The sequence below is a fragment of the Onthophagus taurus genome, chromosome 6 (genome assembly GCF_036711975.1).
Source record: "Onthophagus taurus isolate NC chromosome 6, IU_Otau_3.0, whole genome shotgun sequence".
In the NCBI taxonomy this organism is placed as follows: Eukaryota; Metazoa; Arthropoda; class Insecta; order Coleoptera; family Scarabaeidae; genus Onthophagus; species Onthophagus taurus.
The window spans coordinates 17,444,642-17,464,996 of record NC_091971.1 but is presented as its reverse complement, the minus strand read 5'-3'; the positions used below and the strand labels follow the sequence as shown (position 1 = coordinate 17,464,996).

The 20,355-nt window shown below is 33.1% G+C and overlaps 1 protein-coding gene across 4 annotated transcripts in view; it reads right to left on the bottom strand.

The window, feature by feature from the left end:
• Positions 1 to 20,355, bottom strand: part of LOC111414038 (pleckstrin homology domain-containing family G member 5) — a 155,171-nt gene that overhangs the window by 107,307 nt on the left and 27,509 nt on the right. Inside the window, exons 1-2 of one of the 4 annotated variants that reach the window (XR_002706238.2) lie at positions 17,562 to 18,073; positions 8,442 to 9,629 (exon numbers count right to left, since the gene is read on the bottom strand). The exons of 1 other annotated variant lie outside the window; for it this stretch is intronic. Coding sequence is in view for 2 of the 3 variants with exons in the window: in XM_023045194.2 (XP_022900962.2) it covers positions 8,442 to 9,548 (1,107 nt within the window). In the remaining variant the exon portion in view is untranslated. Of the gene's footprint in view, positions 1 to 8,441; positions 11,732 to 17,561; positions 18,074 to 20,355 lie in introns of those variants that run through there. 2 more of the 4 variants (XM_023045194.2, XM_023045195.2) reach the window with 2 other exon arrangements.

The following is a 20,355-nucleotide window of genomic DNA, read 5'->3' as shown; positions in this document are numbered from 1 at the left end:
CCATGTATACACTGTTGTTGTTGGGCCACAACAACACCAAACAAAGTTGTTGTGCCCCGATTAACGGCAACATCTGTATATTTTAAAACGAAACATAAAGTTCCTAACCTGACATTCTACAATTTAAATAATAAAGATGTTTCATGTTTTGTATGGTGTTTCTCTCCGAGACTAATGGAGGTTTAAAAAGTGACTTTTTCGCTTCAATGATGGTTAGATTCATTCATAACTGAACTTCAAAAGTACAAGCGTTCCAAAACTATAGTGTGGGGCGATTGCTATTGAAATGGTCTTCTCGAATTAACTACGAAGTAAAATATAATTATAGAACAAAAGTACTCAGAAATTCAAAGTATTGTTTCAAATATTCGTCCGAGCAACAAAACTGGAGAACAATATATGACAGATATTTATGCATTTCAGTACCTGCCTAAAGGAACTATTCAGTCTAAACTGAAATTTACAGGCATGAGGACATACTATTAATAAATAGTATGTACACCAGTACTCCAATACTATACCTGACTAATGATGTATTGCTGTCAGCCAGACGTCTAGCTATGTTCATCAGTTTCCTGGGTATGCGAAATATAGTTAGCTAAAAGCTAGTAGCGATGACGAGCATCTATAAAATGGAAATAGAAGAACTAAAGAAGTCGGTCTTACTTTAACATCCCTCTTTTGAAAAAAAACAAGAAAAATGACAAACAATGGCGTTTAAGATGATCGCGATGAAGCTGAAAAAAAAGATTATATTGAAGAGTGTAAAGAAGAATCTGAATCTAAGTAAACATTTTAACAAGAATTAGAGGACCAAATATGTTATTGTCATCCTACACCCAACATAATGATAAAGTAAGACTGCCTGATATTTCCCTCATATCATTAAAAAAACAAATTTCAAGCCCTTGTGCAGCCGTTATGTAACCGAAGAAAAAACTTTAACAATTTGAAAAGAATATACAATGATGAATAATGACAAGATAATATATCAGGAAATAAGAAACACAATGTCTTAACCAAGAAAAGTGCATTACCAGATTAACACAGCATTGATAAATAAAAAAGACCTGAGTAAAGAAATAAAAATGCACCGGTACAAAACGGTATATGTGCCAACATCGATATATAGGGCCTAAATGCAGGAAAAGCACAAAAGCAAAGTAATAGCTGTAAAAATGAGAAACCTAAGGCGAATAATAAGAATGACCAGAAGACATTGTCAGAACCACAACTACAAGAGAGGAACTATGATAGATCCTTTAGTGAAAACTATATAAAAAAATATATATAAAGCCATGGTACGACCCATACTAACATGGTGACCCATGGTATCGAGACGACAGCAGAAACAAAGAAGACTAAACAGCGGATGAGGGCGATGGAGATAAAAGTCTTGAGATCTATGTTGAATGTGACACTGCGAGATAGGCAGACCAGCACCTCCATCAGAGAAAGATGTAACATATAGGATGTAGTAAAATGGACAAAAGTAAGAAAGAAAAGGTGGAAGAAGCATGTGAAAGGAATACATGAGAGGAGATTGGCCTGAATATGCATGTATGGACGACCGAAAGGAAAACGACCCCAAGAGTGACCGCCCAGGAGATGGGCACAGAGGTAGTTCTCCTCGTCTGCGCAGTAAAGTCTAAATATGAGGCTTGACAAACAAGGATGCATCCCTAATCGAAAGTAGATGAAGAAGAAGTGAAAACTATATAGAACAATTACAGTGGTACGGACACATAATCCGTATGGATGATAAGAGGCTCCTAAAGAGGATGATGACGACAAGAGAAGAATGAAAGAGGGGAAGGGAGACACCCAGAACAAATTGGCTGGGCAGCATCTAGAGTGCGATTCAGCAGAAGGGAAGCAGAAAGTAAAAAGGATAGTGCTAAATAGAAAGGAGTAGCAAAAATGGTTGTCTAAGACCCACTTTTACCACCTCTTGATAAATTTATCCGATAGATAATTACCATAGTTACAGCGGTTTTAAGCGCTCTCATTGATTAAGAGCGCCAGTTAAATTTATCAAGAGGTTGTAAAAGTGGGTCTAAATATGGCTTCTGCCCGGTACATATATCTATGACACGGATAAAACTGCGATACCACACAGAATTGAAGTGAAAGAAGTTCGAAATGAAGTTACTTCGAACTTGTTTCTGAAGAAGGTTGCAACATAGCATACGAAATGTCAATCACTTTTTCAAAAGACGCACGGCTTATCCCGAAAATTTCTAGTCAGTGTTAGTACTAGTGATAGTGTTAGTTCTAGCTTTAGTTGAAAGAATTAATTAAGATGAAGATCTCAAAATGTTGCATAAATCAGTGAAACCAATAATGAATTATGACGCAAAATATTATAAATTCATAATAAATATGTATCAGAACAATGAACATTGATGCAAAAATGTTTTATTACTTATTTTATTACTTTTATTACTTATTGATAATTGTTTTTATATCGTCACGTTTTTTTGAATCACTTCCATAAACAAGAAGAACAAAAAAATACATTTTTTATTTATTTAATTTCTTTAAAATGTGGAGTTATACGTTTTATTTTGAAATGTACAGTTATTTAAAAAAACCGTAGGTACACTTTTTTTAATAACTCGACAAGTGGAATAACTAATTTCGTTCCAAACACACACACGTGAAACATGAAAAGGAACGGGCGAACCGAAAATAAAACTAAAACGTCTAAACGACGCGACTGACGACATCTAAAAATACCCTGGCGTCTTTTAACTTTACGAAAATAGTTCCGTTGTCCGCAAGAGATACGAAAACACCTCCTTCATACCTTTCTTTACGATAATACTCACATGAAGAGACAAATAGGCGTTATGTTAAACAAATTTCGATCGATTTTAATTTAAAACTTTTAAAGTGAACAATAAAAAATTATCTCGAAATGAAAATTATCTCTATTAATAAATTATCTGTAAATCTCTAGATAATTTAATATAAAAAATCAGGTTATTTCAAAAAATTAAAATGGTTATTAAAAGTGGTACTACAAATTTCTTACTACTATATCTATAGTAAAATAAATTTAATGATGGGGAGGGAATTCAATAATAAAATTGGAAATTGGAATAGCTCGGTTGTTGAAAGGGATGAAACGAGATTGGAGGTTATATGACTCTAAATGTGAAAGGCAAGCCTACGCTTTTTTCTTCAGGAACTATTAGAAATAAACTTTTCGAAGAAATCGCATTGTCAACCAGGTACTCGCAAATATTTTATATTATCGAGAAATTTTTCAAGAGAAATCTTTATCCTCCGAAAAAAATTTCTACGAAGAGTAAACTTATTTTACTATTTATTTATTTTTATGATATGAATTAGATATCAATAATTTTATTTAAGCAAGGTTAATATAAAGATAAAATTTAGAGTGTTTACTTAATTTAGCCAATTTATAAATACAGTAAAACTTCGATATAACGAACCTCGTTAAAACAAAATATAATCATATAATGCAAGTCAATCTAGCATAAATCAAATCAGTTCACCTTGACGACATAGGACTTAGATTACATATTTTGGACACTATGCAAGACATGGCAGAGACACTTTTTAGGCACTCGGTTTTTTTCATTTTATTGGATCAGGGCAAGAATGATAAAAAAAGATGCATACTACAATACATCTTTTTATAAAAGATAGTATGGATATGATGTGTTTGTGTCTAACGTTTATATTATCTACATCAGTTCTAAATGTAATTCTTCTACAGAGGTACGGCTGAGAAGATAGAAATGTCACTCGATTAAGTAAACATAGAAAATAAGATTTGAGTCTGTTTAGTTTTTGAAACTCGTTCAAATTTACGAATTCCAAAAATAAATCTCAAACATACTATTTTGAACGCGCTGAATGCGGCTCATATCATACTGCGTCAAACATGTGTTGCTCAATGAACAAAATTAGAAACTGTCGCACAACTCTTTGTTTACAGTAACATACAATTTGTGCCAATGTTAGTAAATGCATCTAAGAGCACAGTAGGCTTTTTTAATACATTCCGTTACATGATTTGTGAACCGCAAACTTGTGTCGATTACTAGTCCAAGATTCCTTACTTCTAGAAAAATTTGTACAGAGGAAGTACATTTACATCCCTTGAATTTAAATTACCGAAACATACTATTTTTGATTTTGATGGATTTAAATGCAATACCATTCTAGTATAACAAGCAAGTAGCTATTTTAGATCGTCATTTATAAGCGTGTAGCTGAGTGTCATCAGCATACATGTGAACTTATAAGTGTTTAAGACATGAAGGTATTTGGGAAGTGTAAATTGAGAACAACAGGGGTCCTAAAAGAGACCTCTGTGGCACACCAGCATTAATAAGTAAAGAGTTAACTTAACGTTAACAATCTGGCTGCGCCCGAGCAAGAAACTCGAAATCAAACTGATTGCCGAACCAGACACTCCAAGGTAATGTAATTGTGCTATGAGCATCTGATGGTTTACTTTATCAAAAGCCTTGCTGTAATCCAATAGTATCAGAACAGTACATAAGTGTTTATATCTAGCATTTATTATGTCATCGGTTACATTCAACAGTGCAGTGTCACAACTATGATTAGTACGAAAACCAGACTGAATAGAAGGTAATATATATCATTGTCATTTATATATTTGCGTTATTGCGTTTCCATAGAACGCTCTAACACCTTAGAAAGAACTGCCAAGATACTTATGAAACGAAAATCCTCCATTTCTAAGGGAATCGGGTTTTCAGGTAAAGAGCAATCTACCATGAATCGAGAAAAATGGGTTGGTCTATACAACAATTATCCACATGAGTAATGTATTGTAGTATGTATATCAGATGCCATCATCTTAATACCAATGATATTTCTGATATATTTACAAAATTAAATTGAAATTTATCACAATGCTCAGGAATGTGCTCATTAGAGTTGTTGAATTGTAGTAAATCATTACATGGAACCAAATTTCTAGCAGATTGCAAAAAATCGTTAATTTTATTTACGTGTAGAGGGAATAGAGGATTGGGTTGGGTTTTTTTTAGAAGTCTCCAGCTGGTTTTTGCAAAGAGTTATCATCAATTCTACTAACGCTCCGAATCATACGCACAACCAGCAACAACCTCAAATTTGAAATTAAAATATCGCATTAGACTCAGACACTGTACAACAAATAACCACTTGTATACAAATAAAATTACAGTTCACAATAATAATAATGAATTAATATTAATGGTACAAAAGTGAATCAAAAGGAAAAAACTAAAACTAGGTCTAGGTGATATATAAATATCATATATCAAATGAACGCTCGAGGCAACACACCAACTGCAGCAAAGAGCAGTTTTTTAAATGCATAGAAAGAATGCTGAAACAGATCTATGTTAACACGATTTGCTGATCCTGCCATTCTCAATAAAGGAGAGTGACAGGCATTGGTTCTAGGAGTAGCTGTCGTAAATAGCAAGTCAAAGCGAAGTAATCTCGGAGGAACATGAACACATATAGAACCAACAAGCATTGGAGAATCACACTTGTTGTTCAAAAGTTTGTAAAAATATAACATATCGCCACAAAAGCGACGCTGGTTGAGGATTAACATACGGAAAGAAGTGCAAGTTGATTCGTAATCAATGTATTGAACGGAAAATTTAAAACAAAGGTATTTCAGGAATTTAGATTGAATACGCTCAATTCTAGATTTATACGAGAGATACTGAGGATTCCAAACGACGCTGCAAAAGTTAAGTGTGCTATAAACATAGGCAAAATAGAGATTTCTAATTGCATCAATGTTAGAAAAAGCTACCGTGGATCTCATAATAAATCCTAATATACTATATACTATATTTATCAAATAATAATTTATAATCAAATGTAACACCCAAATCTCTAATAAATGAGACTTGTTGCAACCTCTCACCAGCGACGCTATAATTGTAGTGGATTGTGTTCACCCTCCTAGAGAAGGAAATAATATTACACTTTGATAAGTTTAATGAAAGGCGATTATTTAAGCAAAAAGCATGTAGATTGTTTAAGTCAAATTGCAGTCTAGAACAATCAAGAGGTGAGGAGATACGGAGAATTAAACATTGGGCATAAGACGTCAAAGATGTCGTTAACAAAAATATTAAACAGTAAAGGGCCCAGACGGGTACTCTGTGGAACACCAGAAGGAACCGACACAGGATTAGAAAAAAAACCATTAACCGAAACAATCTGGCATCTCTCCTTCAGATAGGAAGCAAACCATTGCAAAAGTTTCCCCTGAACACCAAACTTGGTTAGTTTAAACAGAAGTAAGTTGTGATCCACCCGGTCGAAAGCTTTACTAAAATCCGTATAAACTGAATCAACTTGACAAGAATCATCCAAAGAATATAAGATGTACTGAGTATATTCAAGCAAGTTACTATCAACCGAGTGACTAGCAAAAAACACATGTTGTCTACAATTGATTTTAGACTTAAGGGCAAAGAATAGACGTGCATGAACTACTTTCTCAAACACTTTCCCAAATGCTGGCAAAATAAATATGGGGTGGTAGTCAGATATAACACCATGGTCCCCAGATTTAAAAATGGGAAGAACAAAAGCCCGTTTCCACAATGAAGGAAAGACGCCCATTATTAATGAAGTATTAAATAAAATAGTTAAAGGGACAGGGACTGTGAACATTCCTTGATTAAAATTGATGGAATACCATCAGTACTAATACTGTCTGTAACCCTGACGCCCTTCAGGGCCGCCTCAACCTCAATTCTGTCAAACTGCATCTGACTCAAAGGAAGGGCATCCATTTCTACATAATCTACATTCTGCTGGATTGGAGCAGAATCAACAAAAACCGAAGAAAAGAAATCAGCGAACAAGGAGCATACTCCCACTCCGTCGCCGACAACAGTTCCATTCCAAGACATCGTAGAAAGAATGACATCCGCATTCTTAGACTTAGTAAAATAGTAAATTAGTAATAATATAGTCGATTAATGTGCTTGTCGTATTAGTAACCCGGGTAGTTGAACTAATTATTTGCCTGAGTTTTAGGTGTAGTGTTAGTTCTACTTTTAGTTCAATGAAAAATATACAACAATGTATCGTTGAATAACAACTAAAACTAGAACTAACACTAGACCTAGAATTAGAAAGTTTTGGGTTTAGCTGTGCGTCTTTAGACCAGTTCTAACTTTAGTGTTAGTGCTAGTTTTAGTTCAATAAAAAATATACAAAAATCTAATGCTGAATAACAATTAAAACTAGAACTAATAGTAGACCGAGAACTAGAAACATTCGGGTTTAGCCGCACGTCTCTCAAAACGGCTAAACCCGAATGATTCTAGTTCTAGGTCTTGTGTTAGTTCTAGTGATAGTGCTAGTGCAATACTACAACTAACACTAGACCGAGAACTAGAAACATTCGGATTTAGCCGTACGTCTCTCAAGACGACTAAACCCGAATGATTCTAGTTCTAGGTCTTGTATTAGTTCCAGTGATAGTGCTAGTGCAATACTACAACTAACACTAGACCGAGAATTAGAAACATTCGGATTTACGCCGCACGTCTCTCAAGACGGCTAAACCCGAATGATTCTAGTTCTAGGTCTTGTGTTAGTTCTAGTGATAGTGCTAGTGCAATACTACAACTACCACTAGACCGAGAATTAGAAACATTCGGATTTAGCCGCACGTCTCTCAAGACGGCTAAACCAGAATGATTCTAGTTCTAGGTCTTATGTTAGTTCTAGTGATAGTGCTAGTGCAATACTAGAACTAATACAAGACCTAGAACTAGAAACATTCGGATTTAGCCGCACGTCTCTCAAGACGGCTAAACCCGAATGATTTTAGTTCTAGGTCTTGTGTTAGTTCTAGTGATAGTGCTAGTGCAATACTACAACTAACACTGGACCGAGAACTAGAAACATTCGGATTTAGCCGCACGTCTCTAAAGACGGCTAAACCCGAATGATTTTAGTTCTAGGTCTTGTGTTAGTTCTAGTGATAGTGCTAGTGCAATACTACAACTAACACTGGACCGAGAATTAGAAACATTCGGATTTAGCCGCACGTCTCTCAAGACGGCTAAACCCGAATGATTCTAGTTCTAGGTCTTGCGTTAATTCTAGTAATAATGTTATTGTAAAACTAGAATCGGGTTTAGCCATGCGTCTTCACTAGCATTATCACTAGAATTAATGCAAGACCTGGAACTAGAAACATTCGGGTTTAGCCATCTTCAAAGAAACTCTAAGGCTAATCATTTTTTAAATAACGGATTAATATGGACTTCCCCGTTATAACGATGTTTTACTGTACTATAATTTCATGTTCAATTGTTTAAAAGGGATTTTTGTTTTTTGATGTGCTACATATTTTAGATACACAAATTATAATTCAAATCACTAAAATTGATAAGTATACTTACATGCACGATTAAGCTTTGTGTCCGATGTAAATTACGTATTGCAAATCTATTCTCATCATCATAATTAACAGCATTTAAAGTATCGTAATTAATAAAGCTCATATCATCATAACTAACGGTATTATCATTTTCGACGAGACTTTGTAATGATTGTTTCCATTGCATTTCATTCAAATTAGTTTCTTTGCGTTTATTGTTAACATCTCTAACGCTAAATGATCGTTTAATCAACGCTGGAGTATCTTCTTTAATAATTTTCGATAATTTTCGTTTTATAGATCGATCTAAAGTTTTATCGCGAAGTTGATTCGATGTGGATAATTCTAAAGACGAGGAGTATCGTCTTAAGCCATGTTGATTATGGTTGTTGTTATCTTTTTTTTGTGCGTCCGGTTTTTTTCTGAATAACGAATTAAAAAAGGAATTTTTCTTTTTTAATTGTTTTGGTGATTTTACTAAAGGATTGATGGCTTCGATTCGTAGTTTATTTTCATTTTCGTCTAAATTTTCGTCGTATTCTTCGACGGAATACAAAGAATCCCTTCGACCCATATCCGGCGTGTAATCTTTTAGCTCTTCTATTTTAGTGGTTGTTTCTTTTATAGCCGATTCAGGTAAATCCGTTATCGACGTTCTTCGATGATTAATTATTTTTGTTTTATCCAAATTTTTATTGCTTCTTAATTTAACATCTATTTTTTTGTCACTTTTCCACATGTCTTCAACTAAATTTTCGAGTATATCTCGCACTATTATGATGCTAACGTTGTTGTCATCGTTGGTTTTCACTTTTTCATCGTCCGAAAGTTGCTCACTTTTCACTTTATCTTTCTTCTCACCATTTATGATTTTATTGTCTCTTGTTACTTTATTTTCGCTATTACTACTTCGACGAATATCACATTGTACACTTTTATTACTAGTATTATTTTTAACAATAATATCTTTACCATCTTTTTTCTCCTTTTTACTACCCCGAAAACTCAACCTAAACTTTTTAGAAAATTTATCATTCGAATTATCAACGTTTAAAGGAGTACGCTTAGTATTTTTATTTTTTCTATTATTACTATTTGAATCACTATTAATTTGAGTATTATTTAACATTTTTTTGGTCGGACTCACGTTTAGTTAAAAACGCGACGAATACTGAAGGTTTTCTCCATCGTCACAGGTTTTTCGTTATCTCTAAAAATATAATATAAAACGATCTGATAAGGCCATTGTTTTTGCGATATAACATTATAATATGTATGTATGTACACATTTTCATTTCAAGATTAGATTGCCTCAACGTTGAATTGTTACTTTCTAGATCAGGGAATTGTGTTAAAATTGATTATTTATTCGGTTCGTTTCGATTTCAATTCGATTTTATTAGTTTATCGTTCAAGTGACGTTACAGATGCATAATAATTCATATAGGATTAAAGATAAGACGTGACTAAGTTTGCTAATCAAAGGTCATGAAAAATAATTTTTTGATTAAAAGATTGTGAAAATTTTTTTAAATTATCAATTTCTTGTGAAATCGATTTAAAAAATTGATGATTATAAAAGATTTTGCATATCTCAAAAGTTATAATTAGATTGTTATTTTTCGAACACATCAAATTAAAGACTTCTACGAATTTATACAGACGGATATCGAGATAGACAATAATGAGATTAGTGGGTCTCATTATCACAATGACCATAACAAAGTTGATTATCATTGGAGTATATCTGAAGAGGTACAGTCTGTATAGGAACAATGGAACAAAAGTTTTGTCAAAAATTCAATAAGATTAAGCAAATATTTTCCTTCACATCAACTTCCATTATAACTATGCTTACTATAAAACCCAGATTGATAGGAAGTAATACAAATGCACAGAGAGAAAGCACTCTATTTAATTTAATTAATGAAAACTCCAATGTTCAATGAATTTTCATCACGTAGGTAGTAACTAACATTTAAGCTCCTAAACAGAGACCATAGTCTCTGTAATATCTGCCAACCTGATTCTTGGTGCAACTCAGCTTTAACTTGAAACACCTACCTCTAAGTTTTCGAGAAGTCTGAAAATATCTTACGTCATTTAATTCATGAAATTACCTACTAACTACATTATAATAAAATTCAGCTTTATTTTCTGACTAAACCCGAGACACTATTTCCTGTTCATTATTGGAAAAAAGGAAACTGTGAACACCATAATCTGACGTCAACCATGCCGTTTTAAACCAACATTTCAGCGCAGTAGAAATTACTTCATGAATAAAAGTTTTAACTCAAATCCTTTTAAAGTATACATCGTAAAGCAGTATGTTACCGGTTGTTTCCAGCTTCCATTAAGTCTTTTATCCTCAACTCCGTAACATTTTATCGTATCTGCTGTTATAAGTGAAACAGCGATAAAGTGAAATTGCATTAAAGATTACGATGCCATTTCAATGCTTTAGATACTATTTTTTACCTAGACTTGTAACTCTGTGAACATTAAATCATTAATGTCTGTGTCAAACGATAAACTTGTTTAATTGATCCAAAAAATAAAGAGTAAATTTCATCACTATTCATAGAAATCCAAAGTAACTCTAAACGACGAAATCAGCAAGTAATGTCATACGACATAGCTGTGTTTGTTGTATTTCGGAGATTTACAAGAAAACAAAACAACCAACAAAAATAAATTTAAATGAAGTTATCTTTCTGACAGAAATAATATGTTGGTTATCTAGCCACATTGCAATGGAGGCCATAACAAATCATTTTATAAATTGGGCTACTACTAAAAGATTGATAGCTACTGGTGGTAATGGGAAAATAAGTGGATTGAAAATATCGAATTGTTGAAAATAGTATGTATTAGTCAGACCAACCTAATCAATCCATCTATGACTGAATTTAAAATGGAAATATACATCAGAAAAGCATGCAATATATGTTGGAAGTAATTGTTAATGACACGAAATAAGATCTTGTCCGAGAGGATGTGCAACATATGATATAAGTCAAGATTACTAGAGATAACAATTCATTAGGCTTATTCATTACCAGAGGATGATCTATCTATCTAGAAAGTAAACCTAAGAGAAGTAAATAACGTGTGAAAAATTCTTAATGGATAGAACCATTCGACTTAAAATGCCAAAGAAAACGGAGATAATGTGAATCTAGTTATGGAAGTGACAGTAAAAATTTGAAGTCTTATATGACAAGCAAAAAACCATAGAATGATTTCTAGACGCTTCAGATTAATTTGGACATATACCACTACCCATATAACATGACAAATACTGAGAAAAGATAAGGACAGTGCACAAAAGATACCCATAAGTTTAGCAATTATGAGGAGAAACAGCCGAATAGAAAACTGAAGAGATAGCGACGTCCACAATTTAAAAAGCAGTTGGAGTGGTTTGAACAAACTATTTCTTTTGAGTGGAACGAAAATGAAATCGCAAACTAAAAGAAAGTTTCAAAAATTGTATAAAAATAGAACTTGACGGAGATCAATACGAAAGAAGGAAAATACAAAGGCACAAAGTACAACATTATAGTAAAATATGGCTGACATCACTAATAATGATTATAATTTTGAAAGTGTATATAGAAGTTTAACGGAATTTCTTTGGTAGAACCTAGATAGAAAGGTAAACATTGCTAGTTAAAGAAAGGGCGGAAGGTGAATCAATAAACCCAAAATGAAGTAAACACGGCAATCAAACTGCATGACAAGGAAGCGTTCGTAATAACTATTTACGACATGGCTATAAGAACAACAAGATAACACGTGGAAAGAATTAAATGAATGAATGAATGTAAAGTGGAGTGAACCTGAAATCGTAAAGAAACTTTACGTGGACTGTACTTAGTGTAGGGAGGAGCTAAATGACTGAGCAGATAGGAAAGGGAAGAATGAGAGTATTTGTGCATTGACACAAATAAATGGTCAATTACTCACTTCCCAGCACTCGTATATGTAGTTCTATAATTAAAAATAAGACAAAAATGAAAACACTGCTGCGAACTATTTGTTTCAGCAAATACTATTGAATCCTTCGAAAGGATTTAAATTCAAAATGGCAAAATATACTTTTAACAAAGAATACGCCGAGTGTTTGTACAGAGAACAATTTTCGAATCTCGAATCTTTCTGTGGAGATCGCTCCAGACCATACATTGTTGAAATCGTTCACAGTTATTGCAAGATGTGTAGAATAATTCTACCACCAATATACTTTTGTTACGAATAGAAAGATAAAAGGAAATAAAAGTTGTATTAATCTTTTTGTTGATGTCTTCAAACAAACAACTTTGTATCCATACTACACATAATGTAATCTTTTGAACAATCTTGAGCTTTTCTATATTTTGTTTACGCCGACCATCATTATTACTAAGTTCTTATCAGATAGGTTCCAGCAATTATCAACTCATGAGCTTGCTAGTCGTTCACGTTCTGATACTATTCTTACATTTCCCGTTCATAGCACTGAAATTTATCATAGATCATTTACAGTACAGTCGATTGCGCTGTGGAATGGACTGCCTTCTGAAATTCGTAATATTTCTAGAATTACTAATTTTAGACATGTTTTAAAGAGCCACTTGCTTGCCCTTCAACTGGCTGTTTCCTGATTCTTTGTTCTTTGTCTTTCTCTTTTTTCCTCTCTTCAACTGCTCTCACTTGTTGGCAACTGATATCCGGCAGATTCTTTTGGTTTCTTTTAGCCGCTCTCTATCTCTCTTTTCGTGTCTTTTCTTTATTTTTCTCTTTGTTTTTCTTTTTCTTGCTTAATCGTATTTGATGATGTTTTGTTTGTTCTGTTGGGTCATTTGGCAGAGATCGTTTGTGCGATAAAATGATCCATTTGCTGATACTGCTTACTGTTTAAGTTAAGTGTATCTTATGTAATTTTGTATTTTTATCTGTGGCAATAAATTGTAAATAATAATAATAATTATTAGTACTGTTTTATCCCCATATTATACTTCGGTGAAATTGTTACGAAAATTGAAAGAAATACGTTGATTTGTGAATGTTTGAAGAATACTGAATAGTGAAAGTGACAGTAATTTTTTTGAAACAGTTGGGCAGGTCACTCAGTGGATATTTTGAGTGCTTGGTTACTAATAACGTTTTGTATCAACTTCCTAAAATGCTCCATACACAGATTGCATTCGGTCGTTGACCGTATTTGAGAGATGATTAATTTGAGCGACATAAACATAAGTAAAGTTTCCTCCACGGAGCTCGTTCAATGCAACCCAGAGAGATGAAACACTGCACCGTGATGATATTGTTGATGAAATTATCTATTTTTTTACTAACAACACTCATCTTAAGTTACTAAAAGTTATTTCAAAGAACTTCCTTTCTATTGCCATCTTCCTCTCCAATGGCTTTGTCCTTCATTGTATCACGTTTACCTTTCATCCATGTCTTCACCATTCTCGACACTGCTGAATAACACTCACAGAATAATCAGAAATGACACTGATGTCGGTTCCTTTGATGTTCGAGGAACCGCATTTTTTGACCTTCCGCCATCTTTAAGAAGCTGACCTAACGATCTGGCAACGTCGGTCGCTTCGCTTCTTTCGAGATAAGCGAGCGACGTTGCCAGATCATTGAGAGAACCAATAACAACAAGATGTATCTTCTAAAACATGGCGTCGTCGCATAGACAGAATTTTCGTGAAATAACCCCAGTGTCCTTTCTGGTTATTCTGTGCTTTAGTGCTTTCTTGAACCATGTATTTTCTCTCATTTGCATGACGTCTCCATCCCATATCAGTTTTGTGATTTCTTCATTAAAGATATGTTCTAGGCGGGATATTTTATTCGCTCTTTGTATGAAGTCCATTACGATATTTCGATCCTTTTACTCATGGGCAGCAACAATATGAACAGTCAGATGACCGAAGGACGGTGAAAAGGATTTACTTCTTCATTTCTTGAATGGTCTACCTATGATTGCTAAAGAAAAAGACTAAATGCAACCCAGCAGAACCTCAACCAGTATCACTTATATTATCATAACGCTGATGGCTTGGTGTTAAAATATCCAACTTCTATTTATTCCTTCTTTCTAACAAGAATTAGAACGTCTTGATAATGACAGGCGCAATGCAGCTTTGATCGCTATCCTTAACTGAGATAATTATCATTGCGCTCTAGAGGCATTGTACGAATCTATATCACCAAAAACTGTAATAATGCAAGATTGGCAGTATTGTTTCCGAAGACTTGATCCTGAAGACTCGAATTGTAGTTTGCTTTCTATGCTCAACATGAGTTTTATAAAAGTAAATCTACCGCAACTAATATGTTCAAATGTGCTGGACCTCAAAATCATGGAAATCAAGATCCTCGAATTATACTGACTCACGCTGATGACAGAGATATAGTGGGAAATGCAACTATCGATATCAAGTAAGAGTTCAGTAAACTGGAAGTTGCTGTAAGTAAAGTTAGCTTGCAAATCAACGAAGACAAAACAAAATATATACTTCAAAATGGAGTGGAATTGAAAAGTCTATCCCGCCGCACGAAGATAAGAATATATCACATAATGAGAATCGACTAAAAATCGCTTAGAGGAATATACGTACCAGTCAAGAACAATATCACATAGCAGTGTACAATGAGGACATCAAATACAGTAAATGTAATAGAGTCAAAAACATTGAGATGGGTTTGCCATGTTAAAAGACAAGTCCCTCAAGGTCTTGGAAATGAAGGTCCTCGAATTATACTGGCTTACGCTGATGACATAGATATAATGGGAAATGTAACTATTGATATCAAGTAAAAGTTCATTAAACTGGAAGTTGCTGTAAGGGAAGTTAACTTGCAAATCAACGAAGACAAAACAAAATATATACTATAAAATGGAATGGAATTGAAAAATCTATCCCGTTGCACGAGGATAAGAATATATCACATAATGAGAATCGACTTAAAATCGCTTAGAGGAATATACGTACCAGTCAAGAACAATATCACATAGCAGTGTACAATGAGGACATCAAATACAGTAAATGTAATAGAGTCAAAAACATTGAGATGGGTTGGCCATGTTAAAAGACAAGTCAAACATGTCGTCAAGTTGGTATGGGAAGAGTTTCTAAAGAGAAGGCGGAAGAAAGATAATATTGCAGTTGATCTAGGGACCCTAAATATGTAACGACCAGAGGAACAAATCTTACACCACAGTAAATGAAATCAAACTGCAAAATGAGTGAAGACCAACCCAGGTTTTATTTTCTAGCTAGAATTATGCTTAACGCCGAAACGTTCTAGTCCAAAAAATTGCGCAAGTTGTTACATTTTTGGCTGTTTTGATTTTCAATGAACAACATGAAACAACTTTGAAGACAATCAGCACAATGGGATGTAAAATTGGTACTTGCAACTGTTCAATAATTTTGTAAAATAAGTGAGGATTGAAGCCAAGAAAGAAGAAATAACTTGTATGACTTCAACGAAACAGAGGAAGAGTATGAAATAGATCCTGCATAGAGGATTAATGGTGACTCAACATTTTCTTTGTGTAATCGTATTTTTCAAAATATTTATGGCTCTTATTCGACCTAGAACATTTTTGATTCTTGTTACAGGCAAAAACTTTATCATATACATTTATCATTGTAGACCAAGAATTTTGCACCACAGAAGTATTTCTTCATATTAATGAAGAATCTATTTGTATACCAATTGAAAGCTGAAAACTCGTATTTTAAAAAATTCAAGGAAGTTTTAAAAATATGATTTGAGAAAAAATGTAAAGAATGATCCTTGAAAATCGAATGTTATAGAAACCAAATTGGTTTTCTTGGATCAGTATCAAGTCGAGCGAATCGAATTTTTACTGTCGCCTCGTAACTAATACACATCAGTTTTATTTTTAGGAGTGGCGCCAAGAAATTAACACCAGATGCTTCTTGAAAACGGAAATACCCAAAGGAAAATTTAGAAAATTAATCCCAACCGTAATTCAACGAAAAAAAAAGCATAAATTCCACCGTTATCTTTTTATCACAATATCAATAGGTTATTTTTAAAATGCGATATTTTTTTTAACCCACAATAATTTTTTTATCCGGGGAATAATAACACATCACGCATCCATATAAAAACATAATACGTTTATATCGATGAAAGACGAAAATTTTGATTGATCGGTTAATTTATGACCTTGTATTCATCGGTGGTTTAAAAAAAAATTAAACCGAAAGCGAGAGGAGAACCCGAATATAAACACACAGAAAGCACATTGTGAGTGATCATCAATCAAACGCAGCTGATACCCCTCGAACTGAAATGAAGGGAAAATCGAAATGTATTTTTTGAATGTGTTTTTGTTGTTTTCGGGAAAGCTCTCCAACTTTAAATCGAAACGTTCAATTTGTTTTCAATTAAAACAACTTCGCAGTTCTTAAAAAGATACAAAACGATCAGAAGATTCCTTTCTAAAATTTTCTAACTGGTTCAATTCAAATATTACATAAACACAATGTTTGTTAAAAACTATCGAAGCGTTGAAATGAAATCGAAAAGACTTTATGGGTTAAGAAGTTTTATTATGTTTATAAACTTCACGGTTTATGATTTAAATTATTGCTATATTTAGTAATTTTGTGATAAAATGTTAAAATTAAAAAAATTTCTATATAGATATTTAGTTAAATTTGGAGAAATAATCTTTGTGACCAATTAAGTATACGAATTTTTTGAAGAAAATGAGTTGGTTGAACAAGTTCTTCCCCCAAATCCCATTTCATACACAATAACGATCGATAAAATGACTCAACGTAATAAAAAAAAAGTAATAATACCTCCAAGAAGCCCACACGTATACATTTTTGTCGACCATTTTTAACATATTTATTTAAAAAAAGAAACTAATAATAAAACGTTCAGGCAATCTTTGTCTTTAAAGAAATAACCCAGCCCGTTTTTAAAATCTCACACTTTTGTCTCTAAATTAAGCTAAATGACTATGAGTCCACTTAAAAATAAAAAACCTTGTATTGTATGAGGTTCAAGTAAGTTTAATGGTTTATGTAAGTGTGTATATAAAACTGTGTGAGTATCCACCTGAGTCATAAATGTGTGGTTTTCTTACCTAAGATTCTAAATAAAGATGTGAAACGAGAAAACCTAAAGTTTTCAAGTTTTTTAAATGAATAGATATAAGGAGAAAAAACATTTTTGATTTTTAACTTTAACTATTTTTTTAAGGCACTTTAATTATAACAAACTTAATTTAAACGGCACAAAAAAGAACACGTCACTTGATGATTTTTATTCGACACATTATTAAATAGAAATGAAAACGTTGTAGAAAATGTGAACAAAAGGCACCATTTTCACTTTTCACACGAATAAACCGTAAAGAAGTGCGATTCGAAGTCGACTAAAATCACTTTCGCCTACGGTGGAAAACGAGGAAATTAAGACGTTCGCGTTATTTCTTTTTTATTGTTATTTTTTTTTATATCGATGGTCGGATCTCGTGTTGTGCACGTGCACTACGAGTTGAAACAAGTTTTTCTTTTCACTCGGCGTCTTGCGTATATATATTTTAGTGTTCGTGTGTTGTTTGATGTTGAACGGAACGTGGCTAAAGGTAGACTTACTTGAGATTACGAGACGGAGATGCATTGGCATCAGTGTGACCATGTGACATTCGGTAAAAAATAAACACGAGCCAGTCTTTCGTTTCGAACGAAACCTGGGTTCGTTTAAAACCGCAACTTTTTTTTAATATGTATTTGAGTGTCATGATCAAATAAGATGTTTTTAAACATTTCCGATAAGATATTCATAATTTTATTAACTTACCACGGAAAATTTGTGTAACATATTCAAAAAAAAATTATAAGAGATATTTCCACTAAAGATGGTTTAAGACTGAAGAAAAACGTTATTGTAGGCTTAAAACAACAAATTATCAAGTTGATCATAAAACGATACAGATAAAAGTATATTGGATTAATTTATTATTACCACCTTGATCCATAACAAAGCTGGTAATCCATAACGATGTAGCAACATTATTAAAGTAGTTTTCATCATACCTTAAGAATGCGAGATTAATGTGGATGCAATAAAATGATATTAATAAAATAAAGACAGGAAAGTTATGAAAATTAATTCTGGAATTTTTATCACCATTATTTTTTTTTATGATTTAATAGCCATTTTAAAAGATTAAATCCATCTTAACCACAATTACTTTTACGATTACGGATTTCTTTGAAATTCAAATCCATGAACAAATTTAAAAGTCATGTTTTATTTTAGGAAAATTATATACAAAAAAATTCTGCTACATTTTTTTAATTCAGATATTTTGTTATGATTTTTTTTATGTCATTACATTTATGCCTCGCAATCTGTAAGACAAAACACTTAAGTGCTGATGTTAGTATCTCATCATGTTAGTATCTGATCATTAATTATGTTGAAGAGGACTACAAACGACTCCACACCGCATGGAATGCATTTACGTTAGATAAAGAAAATAGTGAGTTTGAGGTATGAATATACAGTATGTCCCCGGATCGAGTTACAAAGAGGAAAAACATTTTTATTACTGATTTTTCAAACTTATCTCAGCATAAATAATGCGTCGGATATGCTCAAACCACTAAATCGCACGAATTTTATACTGTAACTATAGAAGTTAACTAATTATTCCCATTTTTATGTAAAAATTGGATTTTTCTCTAAATTGAAAATTTTTCAAGTTCAATTTATGATATAACAATAATAATCTTTATTATCCCAACGAATTACAATCCAATAAAGAGATAATATTATATAAATCAACAATAATCAATTCTAAAAGAAAAGAAGAAATAAGACAAACAAAAAAAGAACAGCAAAAACAAACTGTCACTCAACCGAATTTGCTGCACGCATTAGTTTGTTTATTGGAGAGTTTAGCCCCACATTGGTGTTAGCGCGATTTGGCATATAGGCACATATATAAACTCGTGTTGGGGATGGTTTACCCAACGTAAATAACGCTCCACACTAACGCTCCACAGTTTTATTGACGTACTTCTTACTACATTAAGAACTTGCTTACAACTGACTTAAACCTACCTAAATTCCTAATTGGCAAAATAAAGACAAGGAATAAAAGAAAAAAAGAAAAGATAGGATTGATGACCAATAGGATCGACACAAGTCGCGGACAAGGTATTTCGCGAATATTGCTAACTAAGGAAAAGGATCATGTTAAACAATTTTATTACATTAATAGAAAAGAAAATGACTCTGGCTTTTAAAATGAAGAGAAGAGAATAACATTAAGAGAAGACTAAAAAGAAGTAAAAATTATACACCCTCACATTCAATTGAGCTAGTATTTCCGATGCAACTAGCACACCCAACATCACATCGCTCACAAACCTCGCAAATAACAATCTTCTACGGTCCTCAAGGCTCCGGAGGCCATATCGTTGTAGCAGATTTATACAGTTTAGTTCTCGTCTAGGTGGATAATACCCAGAATTGAGGTAGTGGATAAACCTAATGAACTTCCTCTGTACTTTTTCGATGGTGGCAATGTACGTCAAATAAGATGGGGTACACACAATGCAGCAATATTCAAGTTTACTCCGTACCAGCGTAGAATAAAGATCTATTATTGTTTTTAAATTCGTAAACTCCAACGTATTTCTAGTGATAAACCCCAACGTTCTGAGGGCACTAACCGATGTTCTTCAAACCACACTCCAAGATCTTTTACTGTTGAGATACGCGACAAGTGATCCATTCCAAGCACATAATCGAAAAGTATGGTATTACGTTTTTGACTGTATGTCATTACCTGACATTTAAGAGTATTTAAAGCTAATTTGTTCTCGGAACACCATGAATAAAGTTTATCTAAATCTAACTGGAGT